A 23,127-nucleotide genomic window follows, 5' to 3' on the forward strand; every position below is an offset into this window, starting at 1 on the left:
TCATCCAGCACCTATGCTACTTGTCAAACAAGGATTATCTTGGGTACAAACAGGGTTCTATCCCTTTACAATACAGAGCCACATGGACACCCCAAGTCTTGACACAAAAGTAATGTCACAAACAGAAATCCAAACTCTGAACCAACACAGTGTTAAGCCACAAGTTTCAGTTCAGAATTGAAAAGAGCAACAAATGAGGGGACTTCTAACCTGAAGGCAGTGTGAACTGAAACAGAAAGAAAACCAAGCTAAATCATTTTGCATGTAAAATACTGTTAAAATGTCCACACTTTTTATAAATATTTTTAGATTTTTCTCATGTTTTTCTATGGCACGAATTTACAGTCAGATCATGCACACAGAATCTGCATTTAAATTCCTTTCTTTGAAGTTTAGCAAACTGAATCATGAAAAGACAATGTGTCAGAGGCGTTTATTAATTTATTTTCTTTTCCTTTTGCAGATGTTTTGTTAACTTTAAATGCATTCTTATTTATAAGCAGACACTGAATCTTTAAGCAAATGGTATGCAGTGTTCTTCAAAAGGAGTCAGTTCCTTACCATAGTTGAGGGCCTCTGGAGCAGTCCACTTAATAGGAATCTGTTTCAGTCCCGATGATGAATATATTCCATCATCCTCCTGACGAGACATGCCAAAGTCACTGATTTTGAGAATATTATTCTCGCTCACCAGGCAGTTTCTTGCTGCAAGGTCTCTGGGTTGAAATGAAACAAAGAAATGTTATTACACTGAAATGAAAGTTCTGTGAACATCAGAGTAAAACAGGAATATATTAATATTTAGAATGAAACAAGATGAAATGCATTTGCTGCAAGGTAAACAAATACATGTATGTATTCTAATTTTGTCTAAAATCTGCACTCATTGTTCTCATAACAGGTTTCAAGCAGAAAATGCACTGCCTAATACATATGTATTTACCTCAATTTAGAGGATCGTAGCAGTATTCAAATGTCACTGGAAAATGACATTAATATGAAGCAGCAAGGCAAGTGCTGAAAATATTCAAAAGTAGTTCAAGTTGACCGGATGAGTTGTTTGTGTTTATGTATATACTCCTCCTTTAATATCTTCATTATATTTATTATTTAATGATATTCACAGCTCTCCAATCAACCCAACAGACTTTTGTGATATGGACTATTCATCAACTTTAATACCCACTCCAAACCACGTACAATAAACTCGAGTGGCATAAGTGTTTGCAATCACACACAGCATCAACCCCAGATGATAAATGGATTAAGCATTTCAATGGTGGAAATAAGACAGTATTTAATGAAAAAAAATCCCAGGCCTATAATACAACTGTAACCAGAATCCCTCACAGTATGCTCCCTAAGTCAGCTATGTCCTTCTCCCAACAGATGCCAAAGGCATATCTCCTCCTGCAGCCACATGCAGATCAACACTGATATAGTGAAGCAGTCAATACTAACATAACATAAAGCAGACTGTCATCTTAGCTGTTGGTTAATATTTCAGTCCCCATGGCTCCAAATCCAAATGTGCACATGTATGCATGTGTATCTACCTATCTATGTGTATGTATAACACACAAGGACACATACAGAACATATCGGGGGTCTACTGATACATGAAGTATCTTGTACTGCTAGTTTAGGAAATAAGTTTCAGTATGAGTGATGAAGCTGTACTTCACAGCCAAGCTCTCTTAACACACAGTACAAGAGATTTCATGCATCACTCAAAACAGACCACCACATATTCCATTTACTGGCTTCTTTCTGGAGATTTTTTTTTTTTACTTTCTCCCATTAAATTTAATGGGGTAAAACTGGTTCAGTTCTGCCTGATGGGGCTTTATGGCTTTAAGGTTTGCATGTTTTTTATGAATTTTCCAGTCGAAATTATAGATATTTTTAATCATTTCGCCTCCAACACAGGAATAAGCCTGATGGCTCCTCTACCTGTAATCAACTGGCATATTCATTCAATGGTAGTGGAAGATGTGCATTCCCAAGCTATATGAGGGCATTACAGCCCATTCATTCCTTATAGGGAATCCCAATCAGCTTACCTGCTCAATGGCATCACTGAGTGGCAAGGAGTGGACCACCTTGCTAATCTTGCAAGGTGGTCTACCCTTTCCTCCCCAGTAGTGCATCCCACTTCCCCTGCAGTAGTTTTTCTGAGCTCTGTTGTGTGCTGCTGTCTGGATGTAAGCATACCTCTGCAAGCTGAATTCCTCATGGCTTACAGTGCTTCTGCACTTGGCAGTGCAGGATCACTTGTCTCAAGCATCATGGGGTAGAATACTTAGTGCTAGTGCTAGATGTCACCAACGTGGCAAGCCAGAGCTGCCTCTCTTCCCCCAGGATGGGAGAGCTGTATGGTCACTTATTTCCAATCCTCCACTGCCAACTCCTATAGCTGCCCAAAATGCTATTTGAACTTGGGTTCCTGTGACACAGTTATGGCTTCATTCCTCTAAACAACAGAGCTGGCCAGTTCAGAGACATTTACGAATTGTTTTTCGTAGCATCAATTTTTAATATACATTTTAGTAATGTAGTAAGGATTATGTTATGATTTGTTAGTTTTATAGTTCAAACATTTTCTCTAACTAGGATATTGCATTTTTTTATTATTTTAAAAATAATAAGGTCTGTTTTGGCAGTAATGCTATTTTTTTTAATTGGTTAGCTGTGTTTAGTCTTTCAATGGGAACTGTGTGACCTCGGAGATGGAATACATAAGAAGCAGTTGATGTGGGGGTGCAGCCCCCTGCAAAAAACAGTGTTTTATTAATTGCATGCCATGAGGATTAGCCTTTGCCACTGTACTGCATACGCTCATCAATGCAGCAGCCATTTGGCAGTTGCTAGTATATTCATCTCCATCTACACAGACATATATATATATATATATATATATATATATATATATATATATATATATATATATAAATTTGTATGCAGTGTACAAAGTTACTTTTTATTTTCCATTTAAATGAATGGGAAATAATGGGAAATGTCTTTTTTTTTTTTTTGATTCCCTGGTACCCTTCAGCTTGATCAGCTGTTACTCCGCTCTCTCTCATGACTCTCATCTTTCCCGCCAGAGTTCACATCAGTATTACTGCCCCAACTGAGGCCATTCTTAGCAGCATGGGAAAGAGGTACTGAGAAGGACCAGATCCAGCAGTATCACATACCCTAACTTAAGCCAAACCCCAATGTGCTTATACTATACCACTGTTACGCTGGGTGGGCAATGTGATACAGCCTGCAAATATGACATGGTCTGAGAATATGCCTGCCCCATGCCTATAGAGCAGCCACACCTCTTCAGCCCTTTCTGCATGCCAAGCTAGTGATCTCTCTGGCATATGACCTCCACCAGGGATTAGAGAGCCATCTATTTTAGCACACTCCCCTCCCTGACAGCTCAGTCAGAAGAACATGGTTGCTTGATCCCGGGTTGTGCGGGTGACAGTCAGGGCTTTATTCCTCTATGCCACCAAAGCTGTCAAAATAATGGGAAATGTCAGTGTTTTCATTTTTAGTTTTTCTTTCAAAATAAGGGTACATTTGGAGGGTCATTTTAACTGAACTATAATGTTTTGTGTGTGAAATTTAAAATTCCACAAGTAGTGTAAATATGGTGAATTTAGGGAATTATAGCAGATTTGATGACATGGCAAGGAAGAAGCTAAACTTTTGATTTTACACCAAGAGTACTGTTAATGAAAACATCTAGATAGTGTACCAGACACATTTTTATCTCACCCATATATATGTCTCTCTCTATATAGTGTATAACTATATAGAGATGTTTTGTAACAAATGCAGACAGGTCTAAACTGGAAATACATTGACCAAACAAAATACCATCTGTGAAAAAAACAAAACAATTACACACCTCCCTAGATTAAAGCCATTATGAGAGATAAGCACATTAACCAATAAAGACAAAAACAAGACACAGTATACTGGCTTTTGAATGCACAATGATCTGCAAGTCTTAATGCATTCAGACCAGTAAGCCAGACTTATTTGGCTCATTTGTACAACACAACTGCAAGGTCTAATTATGCTCTGAAATACTTTGCTCAGTGCAGATGGTCTGAGGTGGAACACTCACAGAAGTGAAAGAAAGTACAGTGGCGTAAAATCTCACCATAATAATAGATGTACTTTGCTTCACTGTTGCAGTATTCTTTACCCAGGAGATCTCCTGCAATGGATAGCCCAACGTCCAGCCAGTATACCAAAGCCTTTAGTACTTACAGACATTACACATTACACCACACAAGGTGTAGCTCATAAAGGTTACAATACAGGAGAAAACACTCAGAAAAGAAAAATCCCCAGGAGGAACAGAACATCATTAGGTACTAGGAAAACACATGCATCCAGAAGAAGAAGAACCCCTCGGCCAACAGGGCTAGCAAAGTACAGGGCAAGAGCTAGAACATAAGGGTTAAGAGGGAGGAAGTGAATACTACAACCGGAAGGAGAAGGACATCTACCGCTATGGTAAGTTTACACAACTGTACTATATCCTTCCATATTACTCTTCCAGTATTCTTTACCTAAGGGAGAGTACAAAAGCTCAAAAGCAAGTCTGGGAGGGGAAAGGCACATAACAGCTCTCTGCAAACCCATGCATGTTAGCTCTGGCAGAGCCTGCCTTGACCCTAAAAATAACATCCAACTTGTAATGCTTACTGAAAATATGAACAGAGGACCAAGTAGCAGCCTCGGGATCGAATTGATATCCAGACCCTTGAAAAACTGCCCTAGTAGAATGCACCTTTACTTAAGAGGAAAGATACTTTCTGTGAAAAGAATAACAAAGAAATGACCTTAGAAATACAGAAAGAGATGGCTTGCTTAGAAACAGCCAAACTCAAAAGTCCTGGGATGAAAGAAAACAAAAAGCTGCTCAGATCTGCAAATAACTTTAGTTTTATCCAAATAATATCTGAGCTGCCTATGAAAATCCAAGGTGTGAAGAACAGACTAATTAAGGGACAACTCAATGACTACCTTGGGCATAAAAGAAGGGTTAGTACAAAGAAACACCCTGTCTCTGTGGAAAACTAAAAAAGGAGGAACAGTCATGACAGCCCTGGCAGAAGTGAGAACCAAAACCAAAAAAACGAACAGTTTTCCAAGTACAATGTTGTAAGGAAGCTGAAGAAGAAGATTCAAAAAGAGCCAGAGTCAATTTTTGAAGTACAAAATTGAGGTCACAGGAATGTGCAACAGGCTTCCTGGAAGGGCTGATATGAAGGACCCTTTAAGAAACTGCTTGACCTCAAATCTAGAGGCCAGAGGAGGATTCAAGGGCAGACAAGCAGAAACTGCTGACAGGTAAGCTTTAACTGAAGAATATGGCAACTCAACATGGAGCAAATCACACAAATAAGACAGAACCAGAGGAACCTCCACAGATAGAGGGTCCTGATGGCAAAAGTGGCACCGGACAGAAAATCACTTCCATTTGGACATGCATGATTTACTGGTAGTGGATTTCTTGGCATCCTGTAGAAGTTGAAACACAGTCTCCACAGTGTCAGTTGAAGAGCGGACAAGTGAGGATGGATAAGAGATCCTTTGTCATGTGTGAGAAGATCCCTCGGTGAGGTAACTTGTGATGATTGCCCTGGCCAAATGAGAAAGAAATGGGAACCAATACTGTCTGGGCCAAAAAGGAGTCACTAGCCAGAGCCTTACCTGCTCTTGGGCATGACTTGTGGTAACACAGGAATGGCATAAACATCCCCCTCCAAGGAAAGGATAGGGCATCCACCTTTTAAGTCAAATTCCCTGGCCGTGACAGATACCAGAGGAAGGAGGAGTTGGAAAAAGGCAATTAGAGACATAGCCTTGGGGACAGGCAGAGATGCCATCATGAGAACTGTCTGAAGTCTGCAACCTTGGAAAATATGATGCTGGGAAGGTGTCAGAACTGACTTCTGGAAGTTTATGGTGAACTCCAGACTCTGTTACAGGGAAAGCAGTAAACTTGAGATGCTGAAGCAGAGTTTTGAGAGAAGAAGCTTGAATAAGCAGATCTTCTATACAGGGAAAGATTTAAATTCCTCAAATCCTGTAAAAAGCAATGACAGGAATGAGGCACTTGGTGAATAACCTTGCAGCAGTAGAGAGGCCAAAGGGTAAAGCACAGAACTGAAAATGCAAGGAAGAGGTAGAAAAATGTAAACATTTCCCAAATAGGCTATGGATGGGGATGTGAAGGTAAGCATCCTTGCAATCCAGAGATACCAGAAAGGCCTGGGGTAGAGATAACATCTGAAAGGAAGAAATCCTGAGAAAGGTGTTCATCTGAGAAAAGATTCACAATTGGTCCCCATGTGCCCTCCTTTCATGGGACCGAAACATTCTGGAATTTTATCCCTTCCATACCTGGGCAGGAGGCATGGCTTGAATGGTGCCCTGAGGCAAAAGAAAGTGAAGAACCTCTGCAAAACGAGACAGCTGTTCCCAAGGAAGTTGAGGAATGACTGAAAAGGGAGGAAGGGGCTTCCAAACCATGAAATATCCTTGATAGATAACGGACATAACCCAAGAGTCTGAAGTGATTAAAAGCCAGTTTGGAAGAGACAGGGCAAGATGAAGGGGACGAGGGAACTTGGCCAAGGGAAGGAGGATGCAAATTATCAAAAAAGAATGCATCTGGTTCTGGAAAGCAGGTTTCTGGATGGCAATAGTCTGAGCAGACTTAGCAGGAGGCACACACCTACAACCTTTCTTACCCTTAGGAAGAGGGTAAGATTGCCTATGAACAAAGGCAGCTTTGAAGGGATAACCCCACTTAGATTTGGGAATACAACAGGCAAAAATATGTTTCAACTCCTGCAAGGCTTTGCCCTTATCCTGGAGAGACTTGAAATCCTCAGCAGCAGCAGATTCAAAAAGAGTTTTATTATCCAATGGAGCGTTCAAAAGATTGGCCTTAATGTCATCAGGCAAAACATGAAGATAAAGCCAAGAATAATGCCTCATAACAAAAATAAAGGCAGCAGCCCTGAAAGAGGCATCAGCTGCATCATACCTGCATTTGACTGAGTGGTGGGCAGCTTGAGAATTGCAGCCCAGCAGGGAAAGGCAAAAGCCTTCCCCTCAGAGTCAGAAAGATCACAAACAACCTTATAAATCTGAGAAAAGACAGGCAAAATATACTCAGACATATGAGTCTGGTAGTTAATGGCCCTAAAGAATAAAGGAGCAGCAGTGTAAACTTTCTTGCCCAACCTTTACATAGCCTTACTATCCTTATCAGAAGGCAACAGCTTGGTGGAGGGTAACAACTTTGATGACTTGTCAGAGGAGACTGAAACTACAGAAAGGTCAGCAGAAGGGCATTTATAAAGAAATTTGCACTCCTCAGGCATTTTATCAAATCTATCAGGCTTCTTAGGTGCCGAAGTCAGAGTCAGAGGCTACAGATGCTGCTGAGAAGGTATCCAGAAGGGCAGCCTGACCAGGAAGAACAGTAGATGGTTTGGCATACTCCATCTGTAGGAGTTCATATCTTTTTTGAATCTCAGAGACTTGAGAACAATCCCACTTGAAATACTACATCATACAGGTAACTGGTATCACCAAAGGGCAGCTCTTCCAAAGGGGAATGTGGATTAATGTAGTCCTCCTCCTCTGAACCGTTGTCCAAGGGGGAAGGGATTTGGGAAGAATAAGCCAAGGATTCTTCCCCCGAGTCCAGATCCTCATCACAGGAATCCAGTCCCCTACACCTCTTGAGTGAAGTGGACGATCAGGGAGGAGCAAGAATAGAGATACCTTGAGGAGGCTTCAAGGCCATCAAAACATTAAATAAACCCTAAGTGAAATCATGCCATTCACGTTAGGCATCCTTAACAACAGGGGAAATTTAATTTCTTTTTCTGTAGGACATCTGCTAAAAACATTCTTGGAAGGTCATCCCCCTGGTGTGACTCAATTATGGTTGAAGTAATCTATTCTCTTATTAAGATCTAAGGAATCTTCCTCAGTCCTCTGGATATAATCAGCCAAAGTTCCTCCTCAATATCAGGTACAGATGTTTGAAAAGACCCTTGAGGACGTGGGAGAAGGCAGATCTATGCCAACTTCCAACCGGGTCAGCCTCAGGGAGATGTCTGGGGTAGGCTGGACAGCAGCCAGATCAGACCTAACTTTTTGGCCTTCTTCACAGATGGCTGACTCTCAAGATGGAAGGATTCCACCATAGCATCTTAAGCCAACAATTTTAAGACATTTGTTCTCCAGGTATATGGACAAGGAGGACAGGTGACTACACAGGGTCTTAGGCACAAACACCTGGCAGACAGAGCACTGCATATGATTGTAGGAGACACCCAAACAAAAAAAGACACTGGTCGTAATGATCTTTATGAGGAATGTGCCTCCCACACTGATATTTTCCCTTTCTGGATAGCATGAACAATAATTAAAAGAAAGAGAAGAAGGGGCACTTATCTGAAAACATGGCTTGGTAACTGGCACAGCAGTAGTAGTACAGGCTGAAGTTCGGCAATGGCATTCAAACTGGTGGCAAAGAAGCTCTGAGTGTGTGTGTCTGTATATCACCTTTATGCCCTACACCTTGTACGTGAAACATATGTGTGACATATGATGCCTATAAGTACTAAAGGCTTTGATATACTGGATGGATGTTGGGTTAACCTTGGCAGGAGATCCCTTAGACAAAGAATACTGCAACAGTGATACGGAAGGAAATCTTGCATTTGAAATTAAAATGATCAAGAATGTGATGCAGTGTGTTAGAGAGACTGTTTCATGTATACAGGGTATTAGTTGAGAACACTTTCTGAAAGGATAAAAAGATGCTCTTTAGCTCAGCTTGGCTAGAGGTAAGGTGTGTAGAACTTCTTGGGAAGATATCACCACCAGTGCAGCCCATTTAGGTCTGCAGATTGGTTGTTGATATAAACTAAAAATAAACGATGCATGTTCAGAACCTTAAGGCAGGCAGGCAAAAATGTTGACAAAAGTAAAAAGGAAACTGATTAAATCTTTTAAGGAGTGGGTTTAACCCAAAGATTTGCTACAGAAATAGTCACATGCTTCTTTCCAATGACCAAGGAGAGAGAAAGTTAGTTTAAGAAGCATAAGTAGAAAAAATATATCCAAGCAGCTAAAGGTTGCTGAGTAAAATTGTAAAATAGCCAAAAAATAACAAAGCTTCCACCACAGCCAATATAAGAAACCAGATAAAAACTTTATTCCACAGGATAAGTGCTTTCACACATAATGCTTCATCAGATCAACAAAGAAACATTGCAGGTGTACACACACACACACATATATATATATATATATATATATATATATATATATATATATATATATAAGGAGCATTAGTCAATTAATCAATTAAGATAAATACTAATTACTGATGTATTCTCCGTTTTTTTCAAGGCAGGTTTTAAAGGTACAGTTAGATTCAAACCTGGCAGCTTATCTGCCTGCAACCTCAATATCCATTTTGCCTCCACATTCTCTATCTGATTGCCAGGGGACATATGCATGTAGGCATACTTCAGTGGCTCCTGGTCATTCTTTTGTATTTTATGTTCTGCAAATTTTGCATGTTAATAAACGGAAAGGAGATTTTAATGTTAAGTTGGAGAATGTGGAAGCAAAATGGATATTGAGGTTGCAGGCAGATAAGCTGCCAGGTCTGAATCTAACTGTACCTTTAACACCTCCCTTGAAAAAATGGAGTATACATCAGTAATTGGTATTTATCTTAACTGATTAATTGGCTAATGCTCCTTATATATATGTACACCTGTAACGTTTCTTTGTGGATCTGATGAAGCACAATGTGTGAAAGTGCTTACCCTGTGTAATAAAGTTTTTACCTGGTTTCTTATATTGGCCATGGCGGAAGCTTTGTTATTTTTTGGCTAGTTTAAAAAGCACAAATAGTTTGAACTATCAATGCATTTCTTAGACCTGCTAATAATGCTCCAGTAAGTTCACCTTTGACCCTAGTACTCAAAACGTGGTCTGTTACTGATCACGAAACAGTAATTGTTCTGAATCCCTTTATGAAGCAATGTCTGTAATGTGTGATGAGGTCATATCTGGTAATGTAAAAGGTAAGCTAATTAAAGACTGTCTTTCCAGAATTTTTCTTAGTTAAAAAAAAGTGATAAAGGTATGCAAGTGTTTGGTCGTTTGTGGATTTGTATGATGTGCAGAAGCACAGCTGGCTTCTGTAGTGCCTTGGGCTGATGTCTACTGCCCTACTTACCCAGCCAAAAAAAACACAAAACAAACATAACACACACACACACAAAAGGTCTGCTTCTTGTACTGGCAGGCATGCTAGCCAGATGCCATATACATGCTTCCTCCTTCCTGCCCCAGCACTTCAATGGAAGACCTAAAAATTGTGTAATCTGGTGAAAGGCACTCCTGAAATGCAGGAGCCCGGTAGGGTTACCACCTGTCCCACTTTGAGAGGGACAGTCCCTCTTTGGGCAGTTGTGTCCTGCAAAAAAATTGAAAAAATGGAAAATGTCCTGAGATTTTAGTACAAAATTATTTCCTATATTTTATGTAATAGTTGCATAAAACAGTTATTCTGTGTCTAAAACATGTAAATGTTATAAGAAACAGAATAAACAACTGAAATGCTACAAGAATAAGCTTTTATTTAGGAAAAAAGTGAAGTTCTGTCCTTGGTACTGGCCGTGGGTATGTTTCGCCCTGCAGAATCTGACGTTTGTACCAAAAATGTCCCACTTTGGGCATTTGAAAAGGTGGCAACCGCCATCCAGCCAGCTATGATCTGTTTCTGCGTCCCACCCCTCTTCAGGTGATAGACATTTTTAAAAAAAAGTCTGTGATCATTGGGGCTCCTGAAATGCAGGAGCCAATTAGGTCGCCTTTTTATGCCCTGCTCAAAACCATCCTTCCTCCGATTTTACTTAGAAGACAAAAACATTTTTTTTTTTACTTTGAAACTGTAGCAAACTGCTCATTTCTAATGTAGCTATAGTGCTTAGATTTTAGTTAAAAAAAGAAAAAAACTTTTTTTTTATATCTGAAACTGTAGCAAACTGCAGTTGCTACAGTCAGTTTAAATCTCACATGGAGCACTCCAGTGCTCAGACTTTAGTTAACCAAAAAAAAGGGGGGGGGAGAGGGAATGACTCTCTCTTTTTTTTTTTTTTAGCTTACACCACACAGGGAGCTCAGGTTTCACTGCAAATGCAATACTAGCTTTTCAAAGCTGGTATGTACTCAATCAAGCGCGTTCAGACAGGATGGCTAAGATGGTGCCACCTATCACTTTCTTTTTAAAACACCTTTATTGAATTATCACTTGTGAAATTTGTAAACTTATATTTATTTAAAAGTAAATCAAACCATATTGACAAGTTCACATTTACAAACGTTATGCATCATGTATATTGCTCCATACCATATAATCCAAGCAGCATTACATCAATTGTTCAATTTTTGTCTTCTATTAAATCTCATTCTTCTTTCAAGGCATATTTACTGCATATATAATACATTGTTCCCACAATTTTTTTTCTGTGTAATTTACTCCTACCCTGTCTAAAGCTCCCACTTCCTCTTCTTGTATCTATGTTACAATAGTCACTACTTCAAGTACATCTGGTTTAGATTTTGAGCTCCATTTTCTAGTAATTGTTTTTTTTTCTGGCAGCCACCAGAATTAAACTTAACACGTCCTTAGTATGGCTAGGTAATTCAGATCCTGTATGCCAGCTCAAAACAAATAATTTTCATAGTTACCACTCATTCACTCACCCACTATTCCTCATAGAGTACTCAGTAGCGAATTTTTAAAGTCTGCCAGTTCATTACACTCAGATAACATATGCTGCCAGGTACCTCTTTCTTCCCCACTACACCCCCAACATTTGTCATCTACCGGAGGAAAAAATCTTTGGGGTCTGCTTGGGGTATAAAAGTATATATTCAAACAATTCTAGGCAAAAATCCTAAATCTAGATTTTGTTGCAGAATTGGGAGCCATACATACAGTATGCCTTCCCACTGTTTCTTTGTGAATTGCTTATCTAATATCTCTTGCCAATCTTTTCTGACCTTCTCTGATTGATTCCTGTAGTTATTGCACAATATTTTTCTGCCCTACTGATTATTCCCTTTGTAACAGCAGCTTCCATTCTACAGTCAATTAAAAACTAACCAGTGAAGGTCTTTCATTTAGGAATCCCCTTGTCCCTTTCTCTTTGTCTATACTCTAAAATCATACCCTGATAGTGAAGGCAATCACTGGTATGCAATCCAAATATGTTACTGGCCTCTTCCCATTCTAATATCTCCATCTCTAATTATTTGTTCCCAATACCTTGGTTCCTTTGCCAGCCTACTCCAGTAAATTCCAGCCCCCTTTTGCCTATTCTCCGTACCACTAACTGCAGTCATCCCTATCAAGAAAATCTCTTTTCTTCATCCCTGTGTTGGCTTAGTTCTTAGTACAATTTCTGCTACTTCATGGATATAATATTCTGTATGACTGTTGTTATCCTCCTTAAGGATCTGAGTCCAAAATCTCACTTTTTTCTTTATTTCTTGGACTAGTGTCCCCTAAACTTTGAGCCCGAGACAGTTGTCCCCTTCTCCCCACCCTAGCTACACCACTGATGATGTGTACAGGGCACAAGAAGTGCCGAGTCAACATTTTTTGAGTAGATCTTCAGGTGAATTTTATCATAACCTAGATGATTTTATTTTTTTTTTATTTTCTTCATGTACAAACAAGTGTGTCAGGTGCTCAGAGACTGATGATTCCATAATTATATAATACTAGCTTTAGTTTCATCCATGGTGGTGTAGCGGTAGCGTTGTTGCCTCACAGCAAGAGGTTCTCCCGTTCGATTCTCGGCTGAAGTGCGGGGAATGCCTTCTGTGTGGAGTCTGCATGTCCTCCCCGCGGTTGGGTGGGCATTCGAAAGACATGCATAAATGGGCATGCCTTCGTTGAAGGTTGAACGTCGAGCTGGCACCTCGGCGTTCGTGAAAATTTACTGCCAATCATTAGCAGACCGGAGTTCCGCTGTGGCAACCCCTAACCGGGAAAAGCCGAAAGACAGACAAACCACAGCTCTCTCTGTTCTGAGTCAGGCAGAATTTTTTCCCTCCCTCCCACCCATTTAAGTTGTCTTGTTAAATACCACTGTCTTTCTAGTTGCCCGCCTCTTATGTTAATCTGACCATATATCTCATTTCTCTCTACTTTCACTGGCTTATGTGAGTAATCACAAAACCATCACTTTTGAAATCCCACCCCTTCAATTATTTAAATTTATTGGCCATCCTACAGTATTTCATAGTACCAAAATACAAAAGTAACCACCCCTTTCAGTCCATCTTGCTGTTTTAAAAATAGTAACTCTCCACTAAACCTTAACTTTTAAACAGGTAAAACTCAAGTTACCTACTTTCATATCTAACTTCTCTAGTGCACACTGCAGAGTGCATTCTTTTCAATCTTACCTTTAAGCATCCCTGTTACTAGCACTTTCTCTAATACCTAAAAGATCATCTCTACTTGACTCCAAGTAGACTTTTCTCTATCTGTTAAACCTAGCACTTGCTCCTACAGTACTTATTACCTTGATACGGCACTCTTATAGATAGCACCCCAAAAGGCAAACCCCATTTCTCGGTCACCCACGTCCCCGGAATCTCTTTTAAAGTTTTTTGTCTAGTCCTTCTAGCATGTCGAGGATCAGTTGCTAGTGTCCTCTCCTGCTCAGCTGGTGAACCTGGGAATATTGAGGCAATGTTACAATTGCCTCATGTACACAGACAACCCTCTCCTCCTCCCACAAAACACAAATACATGCGAGAGATGCAACTATATGGCCAAACTGGAGGCTGAGCTCTCTCAACATAGGACTGCCAAGACCAGTCAGGAGGAGAAGGTTACCACACACACTATAGACCCAGTCTCACATAGTACCATCACAACCTCAAATCATACACATAAACACACAAAGACATACTCGGCTCTGATCAAAATCTACCAAAACAGCAGAGGCCACCAAAGCAGACACCCAAACAACCACCACCTCAGAACACAACACTTGCAACACATAGACCTCACAGTCAGAGTGTCAAACAGTCACAGCCCTTAAGGCCAAACACAATGCCAGACACACTAGTCATTGGTGACTCCATAGTCAGACACACTGACGTCCCGCTCACCAGACTGAGTAAGGAGAAGGTCACAGTAAGCTGCCTGTCGGGCGCTAGAATCCGCCACATAACGCAAGCACTCAGGTCTCTCAACAGCAGGTACAAATACGACTCAGTCATTGTCCACGCTGGTGTAAACGACCTGAGACGCACCTCCTTGGACTACATGAAAAGAGACATTGAGGAGCTCTCTGATTATGTAGCCCAGGCAGGTATGACCCTGACCTTGAGCAGTATCCTACCTTCACCAAGAATGATGCCACAATACAGAGATAAGATGATCAGCTTTAACAATTGGCTTAAACTCTGGTGTCATTCAAAGGGGATCCAATGTCTGTCTGCCTGGGATGACATGCTGGACAAGCCACGCTGCTTCAAGGGACGGCTTGCACCTGTCACCCTGGGATTCCGGATATTGGCAAAGGCTCTTGCCACCCCATAGTGCCTTTTTAGGCAAGGCTCAAATTCTAAACCTACCACCCTAGAACACAAAAAGGAAAAAACTAAGGGTAATGCTGCTCAATGCCAGAAGTCTAAATCTCAAAATGCACGCACTCGAGGCCCTTCTCAGTATGGAGAACATCGATGTCTGTGCAGTGACAGAAACCTGGTTCAAGGCTCCTGAGAGCACCCCAGCACTATCAGGTTTTACCTCTTATCATGCGTTCCAGCCCCAAAATCCGGACAATACCAAGAAAGGAGGGGGGGGTATCCATATTCATCAAGGACACCCACACCTCAAGACTGGTGGCAACGCACGATGCATCGGAGACCATCCAGGTGCAATTAACCATAGGCAAGACTGCTCTGCAAATTGTAGCATGTTACAGGCCACCCTCACAAACTCAGGAACCTCACATGGCCTTCCTGAAAACACTAGAGGGATAAATGTATCATCAAACACCATCATACTAGGTGACTTCAATTACCCTAATATAGACTGGGAACACTACTCAAGCCCAAACACCCTAGCCCAAAAGTTCCTGGAATTCATAAACTCAAATGCCATGGAACAACTAGTCACCATCCCCACAAGAGGAGAAAACATACTTGATCTCATCATCACGAACATGGGAGCACAATGTTCAACACCGGAAGTATACCCCTCACTGGTGAGATCAGATCACAAACTAATCTCGCTGGAGGTCCTCATCCCACCCCCACCTGAAATAAAAAAGACCACAGTAAAGAACTTCTTGAAAGCCGACTTCACACTTCTAAAGACTAGTGTGGTCTCCTTTAAGGCCCCCGAGCCGGCCGAAAACAGTACTCAAGCCGCTGAATCACTTACAAATGCCTTCTACCAGCACCTGCAGGACTGCATGGATAAGGCAATCCCAAGCAAAACAAAGACTCTTTGTACCAAAGGCAAGCGTCCAGTCTGGTGGACCCCAGCCATAAACAAACTCTACAACAAAAGGAGGAAGCTACTACAAGATAGAGCAAAATCCTTAAAAGGTAAGACACCCTTGATCACTATAAGTAAAAAACTAAGAGCTCTCATAAAATCATCCAAAGCAAATTTTGAGAGAAAAATAGCTAAAGACTCAAAAGACAATCATAAGGCCTTCTTTAGCTATGTTAGAAACCTGTGAGGAAACTCCCAGATATGCTCAGAACTAGTTCAAAATGATGTGAAGATTACTGATCCTACAGACATTGCCAACATACTGGCTGACAGGTTCAGTGCAAACTTCTCTCCGGCGTCGCTTACAAAAGGAGGGATACCTATAAGAAGCAATTGCAGCCCCCCAAACATCTCCAATGCCCAAGTGAGAACTGCTCTCTCCAAAGCAAATAACACAGCATCCATGGGACCTGATGGTGTCCCCGGCTGTGTGCTCCACGAACTCAACGAGGAATTAAACCCACAGCTAGGACAGCTGTTTAATCATAGTCTTACCTCTGGATACGCACCCAGGACTGGCGCACTGCAACTGTGGTCCCACTTCACAAAGGCGGTGCCTCCACCGACCCTGGAAATTACCGCCCATTAGCTTGACAAGCCTTATCTGCAAAGCCATGGAGAGGATCATAATGGACCTCATAAATAAAGACATAGGAATTTGCAGACTTTGGATCCATCCCAGTTTGGCTTTGTCAAAGGCAGATCATGCCTTCTAAACTTGGTTGACTTTTTCGAAACAGTCACCAAAGCCATTGATGAGGCAAAGGCAGTCCATACAGCCTACCTCGATCTGGCGAAGGCCTTCGATACAATACCCCACTCGGGTATCATTGAAAAACTCATCAGCTTAAATGTTAACCCATACATCACAAGATGGGTTGCAAACTGGCTGAGTGACAGAACCCACAGGGTCAGAGTTGCTGGCGCCATGTCAGACTCAAAGCCTGTCACAAGTGGTGTACCACAGGGCTCAGTCCTGGGCCCACTCTTGTTTGGCATCTACTTTTCCAAGTACAAGCAAACACAGGAGGGTTATGGCTGACAAAGTTTGCAGATGACTGCAAACTGGGCGCCATAGTAGAAAACACATCTGACACAGATATCCTTCAGAAGGGTCTCACAGAAACGGATAACTGGTGCCAGAGCCATGGCCTAAAGTTAAATGCCAAAAATGCATAGTCATACCCTTCGGGAAAAACAAGGTTACCCCTAGCTACCAAATAGGTGGCAATCCACTGAGCACAGAAGAAGTTATCAGGGACCTGGGGACCCAGGTTGATAGTAGTCTGTCATTCGACACCCATGTAGCTAAAGTAGTTAGGAAGACCTTCTACATTGCCCACCTTATCATGAAGGGATTCTCATCTAGATCAAGGGAGGTCATAGTCTCCCTATACTCATCACTCATCAGACCAATGATTGAGTACAATGCCCCATTCGAATGTATCTGACCCGACACTTGCAGCAGCTGGAGAGGCCACAAAAGTTCCTCACCAAAAGGATAAAGGGTCTCAAACATCTGTCCTATGCTGCCCGACTGAAAGAACTCCAGCTCTATTCAGTCGCCACCGCTTGCTCAGAGGTGACCTTTGCCTAACATACAAGGCCATGTCAAACCCAGATTTGATGAATATGCTTCACCTCAAAAATCTAGATCCGTCAGAGCCACAAGGGCGGGAGACTTAAACCTCGACACGGCTATTAATAGGATGTGCTGGAGGGATAGATTCATCACCCAAAGACTCCCTATGCTGTGGAATAAAATCCCGGTATATGTGAGGCAGAGCACCTCGCTGGCCTTGTTCAAGAGAAATCTTGACCAATGGATGGGAGATCGCAGATATACCCCAAGGATTACCTCAGTGTCACTGCTCGACAGAGGCACAGCAAAATAATGGGTATAGTTCCCCATACTAAAGGGGTGGCGTAAGCCACAAAACTATGGGCTAGGCTTGTAAATGCCCTCGGGCAGATAGCCTAGTATGAACCTATGAACCTATGAACAACTAGCTTTAGTTTCATGAGTCACAAGATAAAGGGCTCATTCATACATACACACGCACACACACACACAATTATAAAAACACTGTAGTGCTACATCATTAAAAGGGAAAGAATTTAAAGCTATTCATACCACTGTGAAAATAATAACTGTATCATTTAGTAAGACATTTTTTCATAGTTAATTTTGATGTGCTGTTTCTGACAAGTACAATAAAACACCTAAACCAATACTTCTTATCACAGTTCAATGATTATAAAGGTTAAAATTGTTAACTTCAGATACAACTATAGTATTAAATAACAAAGCAAACAGTAAGTGGTAAGAAGACACATGGGTATAAACCACATCCTTCCAGGGAAACCAGGTGAGACAGGTTTGCAAAGAGTGTAGCTGCATTTAGGTCTTAATCTCTACCATGAATCACTGCATCTATGCAGTCCACAAGCTTTTTATAGTCTATGGACATAAATGATTAGAATAACATTCACTCCTCAAGAATTCCCAGATTGTACTCTTATACCCATGTTCATGTTTCTGGTGAACACACACAACACAACTGCTAGTACTGTACAGTCATTTTAGACATTAAAACAAAGCTAGCACCAATAAGGGAAAGCATTAATTTTAAAAATCACGTAAGCAGTCGGTAAGAATAGTTGTATAAAATCTTACCATAACCATAGATGTCCTTCTCTTCTCCATGTTTCAGCATTCATAACATGAGGAATTCCTCGCCTAGGCAACCCGAATGTCACTTTTATGGCATATGTCTGCTGCATCTTATGTGCAATGTCGCACGTACCTAGCAGTAGCTTAAACCTTTGGTATACTGGCTGGACATTCAGGTCAACTAGGTGGGGAATTCCTCATGTTATGAATACTGCAACATGGGAACAAAAGGACAACTACAGATAAGAACACAACAGCCATAAACATTTAACAGAAAGAGAAATGGTACAGTCATAAGGGAGAAGGGAGAATATTGTAAAAGTGCAATATAACAAGAAAACATTCACTCATCTGCTGAAAAACATACCTTGAACAAATCAGAAGACAGATTTCAGAATATTATGGGTACCAGGAGGGCTGGTTAGCCTGGGAAAGTAAATTTAAGACGCCAAGCTGACCAAAGGCCTGCAGATTCATTCTTACTGTTGACAAGGATGGACGTTCACATGCCAGATCCAATATTAAAATTAACTCTGTATTTCCTAACCAGGACTAAGAGTACATTATGAGCATTTTTTTTTAATTCACATAACTTTTGCATATTACAACAAGCTTAATACTATAAAAAATTCTGGTACTAAGCATAAAAATGCATGGAAAGATATTCAACTTTAAGGGACAAATGCTCACATCTGATTTGCACACAAATAATTTGGGACAGATTCCAAAAGTTGCTCTCAGTGTAAGTCTGACCCGATTCTGAAAGACCAAGTCTTTTCAAATCCGTCCCATTGTGTGAAAGAAAAAAATGGTGCTCATTCTGCAGAGCAATTAACAAAGCCAGTGCATTATGGCTTACTATTAAACTTAAAAAAAAAAAAAAATCACCTTTCACTTTTTGGGTAATGTTAGACTTCCTGTAACAACTGCACACCACCACTGGAAATTATTTTAAGTATTGACATATTTAAATAAGGAAGAAGGGTAGGGATGAGGTTTGCTCTTTAGCATTCATTCATTCATTCAGTCCCTCATTCATTCAGTTCTTCATTTGCATTTTTATCAGGAAAGTCCATCATGGCACCAAAGCCCTTTTCAGCAGAAATCCATGGTGAAAAGTACTAAAGTTACAATAATACATGAAAAAAGAGTAATAAAATCAAAAACACAAAATAACATAACATAGAAAACATCATCACAAAACAAGTACATAAATCTGTGGCACTTACTTGTATAACTTGTATACCTTGCTCATTTTTACCTTTTGGGCAAACCAGAAGAATATAGAAGGGGAATAGCAGAATATAAAGGTGAAACTAGTTTTGTATATAAAGTACAGTTGTGTAAAATGTTACTGTAATAGATGTCCTTCTCTTCGCTGCTGCAGTATTCTTAACATGAGGGATCCCCTGCCAAGGGCAGCTCGATGTTCAGCCAGTATAAAAAAGGCTTCAGGTTACTGATACACTGTATGTCACATTTATGCTCCCTGCACAAGGTGTATGGCATTAAGATGACATTCAGGAGAAACCTAGCCCTAGGATACCAGAGGGTAACATACACATCCAGAGGGACAAAAGACCAGGGGGAGGAGAGAGGAAGCGAATACTGCAGCAGTGAAGAGAAGGACAACTACTGTTATGGTCAGATTTTACACAACTGTACTATGTCCTTCCATTTCACTAATGCAGTATTCTTAACATGAGGGACAGTGCAAAAGCACAGGAAGGAGGAAGGGCCAATAGAGCCTTCTAGGAACCCATGAAGAATGGCCTTAGCAAAACTGTTCTACTTCTGGATATGACATCCAACTTGTAATATTTGGTAAAGGTATGCACCAAAGACCAGGTAGCTGCCCTCAAGGTTAGAATTAGTATCCAAACCCTTGAAAAAAGCACCAGAAAAAGCCATAGCCCTAGTAGATCGAGCCTTAATGACAGAAGGAAGGCTCTTACCATAAGAATAAAAAAAAAGTAATGGCTTTAGAAATCCAAGAGGAAATAGTCTGCTTAGAAACTGCCAAACCTAATGATACAGGATGAAAAGAAACAAAAAGCTGATCAGAGTTTCTAACATATTTAGTTTTGTCCAAATACAATCTGAGTTATCTATGCACACCCAAAGTGTCCAACACCTTCTCACTAGCTGACTGAGGAGAAGGGAAAAAGTGGGCAAATTAATAGACTGATTAAGAGACAATTCATTCACCACTTTAAGCATAAAAGAAGGAAGGAATAACAGGCTTCCTGGAGGTCTAACATGAAGGACGGCTTTAATAAACTATTCAGCCTTGAACCTGGAGGCCAAAGGAGAAGTCAAAGGCAGACAACCAGAAATAGCTGAGAGGTGGGCTTTAATAGAAGAATATGCCAACCCAGCATTGAGCAGTTCACACAAATAAAGAACCAAAGGAACATCCACAGTAAGTGGCTCCAGGTTACGACAAAGACATGAAACAGAAAACCTCTTTCATTTGGACAAGTAGGATTTCCTAGTAGTGGATTTCCTGGCCTCCTGCAAAATCTGAAACGTCCTCAGAAAACAGGCGCTTATAGGGAATCAAAATGTTATCACCCAACAGTGTCAGATGAAGAGAGGACAAGTACAGATAGATGAGAGATCCCTTGTCTTTTGTGAGAAGATCTACCCTTTCAGGTAACTTGTGATGACTGCCTTTGGCTAACTGCAGAAGAGGAGGGAATCAATGCTGTCTGAGCCAAAAGTGAGTCACCAGCAAGATTTTGGGAGCATCCTGCTTTATCTTGCACAGGACTTTTGGAATGAGATGAAGGGGAGGGAAGGCATAAAAAAAATCCCTTTCCATGAAAAGCATAGGGTGTCCATCTTCCAGGCCACAGGACACGGAGTCCTAGCACAAAATTGAGGAAGCTGCCTGTTCAGAGGGGAGGCAAAGAGATCTACTTGAGGACTACCACATTGGCGGATAACATTCAGAAACACATTCCTGTGAAGCATCCACTCATGAGACTAAGTTAAGGACCTGCTCAGGGAGTCCACCACAAAATTCTGACTTGAAGGAATGTTCACTGCCTGAAGTGTGACACAGTACTGAATTGCTAACTCCCAAACCTGGAGTGCCAATCTGCAAAGCAGATAGGACCTTGTCCCCCCTTGTCTGTTTGTTTGATGTACAACATCACTGTGGTGTTGTCTGTAAAGATCTTTAGGAGCCCTGGAGAAAACAGAGCATGAAAAGCAGTGAGGGGCAACAGAAGACCTCTCATCTCCTTGATACTGATGCACTGAGGAGACCAAAGGCGTTGCACCTTCAGGTTTCTGAAGGAAGCTCCCCAACCCCATCTGAGGAGGCTGTGTAGAGTTCCTGACAGGGAAGCAGGGGTTGAAAGGGGCGGGCTGGATTCAAAGTCAGTTGGTGAATCCACCACTGAGATTTCAACTTGAGACATGGAAGAAGACAGACTGGAAACTCCAGAGGATGAGCATGCTGGAGCCAAATTTACTTCAGATACCACTGATGCTTTGTCATGTGCAATCTGGTGAAGGGAAGCATAGGGATGGTGGATGCCACAAATACCAGAGCCCTTAGAAATTCGCAGGTTGAAATCAAGGTCAGGGAAGATGGGACTGAAGAAAAGAAACCATTGTCAAAGCCTTGGGAAGAGGCAGAGATGCTAGCATAGGAACAGTTGTGATCCTGCATCCAAGAAAAACATTATCCCATGACCTGGACAGGAAGGATTTTTGAAAATTTACAGTGAACCCCAGGCTTTGCAGCACAGCAATGATCCAATGAAGGTGCTGTAAAAGAATCGCTGGAGAAGAGGCTTGAATAAGCAGGTCATCTAAGTAGGAAAAGACCTGAATGCCTTTGAGCCTGCAAAAAGCAATCAAAGGAACTAGGTATTTGGTGAATACTCTTGGGGCAGTAGAAATGTCAATGGGCAAAGCAGAGAACTGAAAATGCCAGGAAGCAACAGAGAAATGTAAAAACTTCCTGAAAAGGGGATGAATAGGAATATGGAGGTAAGTATCCTTGAGACACAGAGAAACCATGAAAGCCTGAGGAAGCAGAAGAGGGAACAAAGTCTGAAAGGATAACATTCAAAAGGAAGGAGCCTTCAGAAATGTATTCAAGTGAGAAAGATCCAGAATGGGTCTCCAAGTGCCCTCTTTCCTGGGGACCAAAAACATTCTGGAATAAAACCCCCTTCCCCCTTTGAGCAGCTAGAATCTCTTGAATAGTTCCATGAATCAAAAGAACTTGAAGCACTTGTGGAAAAGAGCTCAACTGGTCTCGAGGTGGTTGAGGACTGCCCATGAAGGGGAGAAAAGATTTTCCAAATCATGAAATACCCCTGGTGAATAATGGAAAAAACCCAGGAACCCGCTAAAAGAAAAAAAAAGGATAAGTCAAAAAACCAACAGGGCACTTATCTAAATGACTTAGGTAATCAGCACAACTCGGACGATCAGACCAATGATCAAAAGATGGCACTCAGACCAGTGGCAAAGAAGTTCTGAGGAAGATATGTCCGCATGTCACATTTATGCCCTATGCTTTGCGCAGGGAGCATATGTGTGATGTACAGCATATCAATAACAACCTAAAGGTTTTGGTATACTGGCCGGACGTCAGGCCACCCTTGGCAGGGGATCCCTCAAGTTAAGAATATTGCTGATTCTAAAGACAACCACAAAGCATTCTATAGCTATGTCAAGAATCTCAATGGCAACAGTCAGATCTGAGTTACAGCACAATGGCACTAAATATACAGAACCAAATGATATTGCCAATATCCTGGCAGATAGGTTCAGT

The 23,127-nt window shown here is 41.2% G+C and overlaps 1 protein-coding gene across 1 annotated transcript in view; it reads right to left on the minus strand.

Moving 5' to 3' along the window:
- FER (FER tyrosine kinase) overlaps positions 1 to 23,127 on the minus strand; it is a gene marked incomplete in the record, with an annotated part of 3,568,968 nt that overhangs the window by 202,201 nt on the left and 3,343,640 nt on the right. Inside the window, 1 exon segment of the mRNA XM_044064275.1 lies at positions 562 to 716. Within this exon segment, the coding sequence (XP_043920210.1) occupies positions 562 to 716 (155 nt within the window).

Source organism: Protopterus annectens, chromosome 2.part2 (genome assembly GCF_019279795.1).
Source record: "Protopterus annectens isolate FY-2018-M chromosome 2.part2, PAN1.0, whole genome shotgun sequence".
Taxonomy (NCBI): Eukaryota; Metazoa; Chordata; order Ceratodontiformes; family Protopteridae; genus Protopterus; species Protopterus annectens.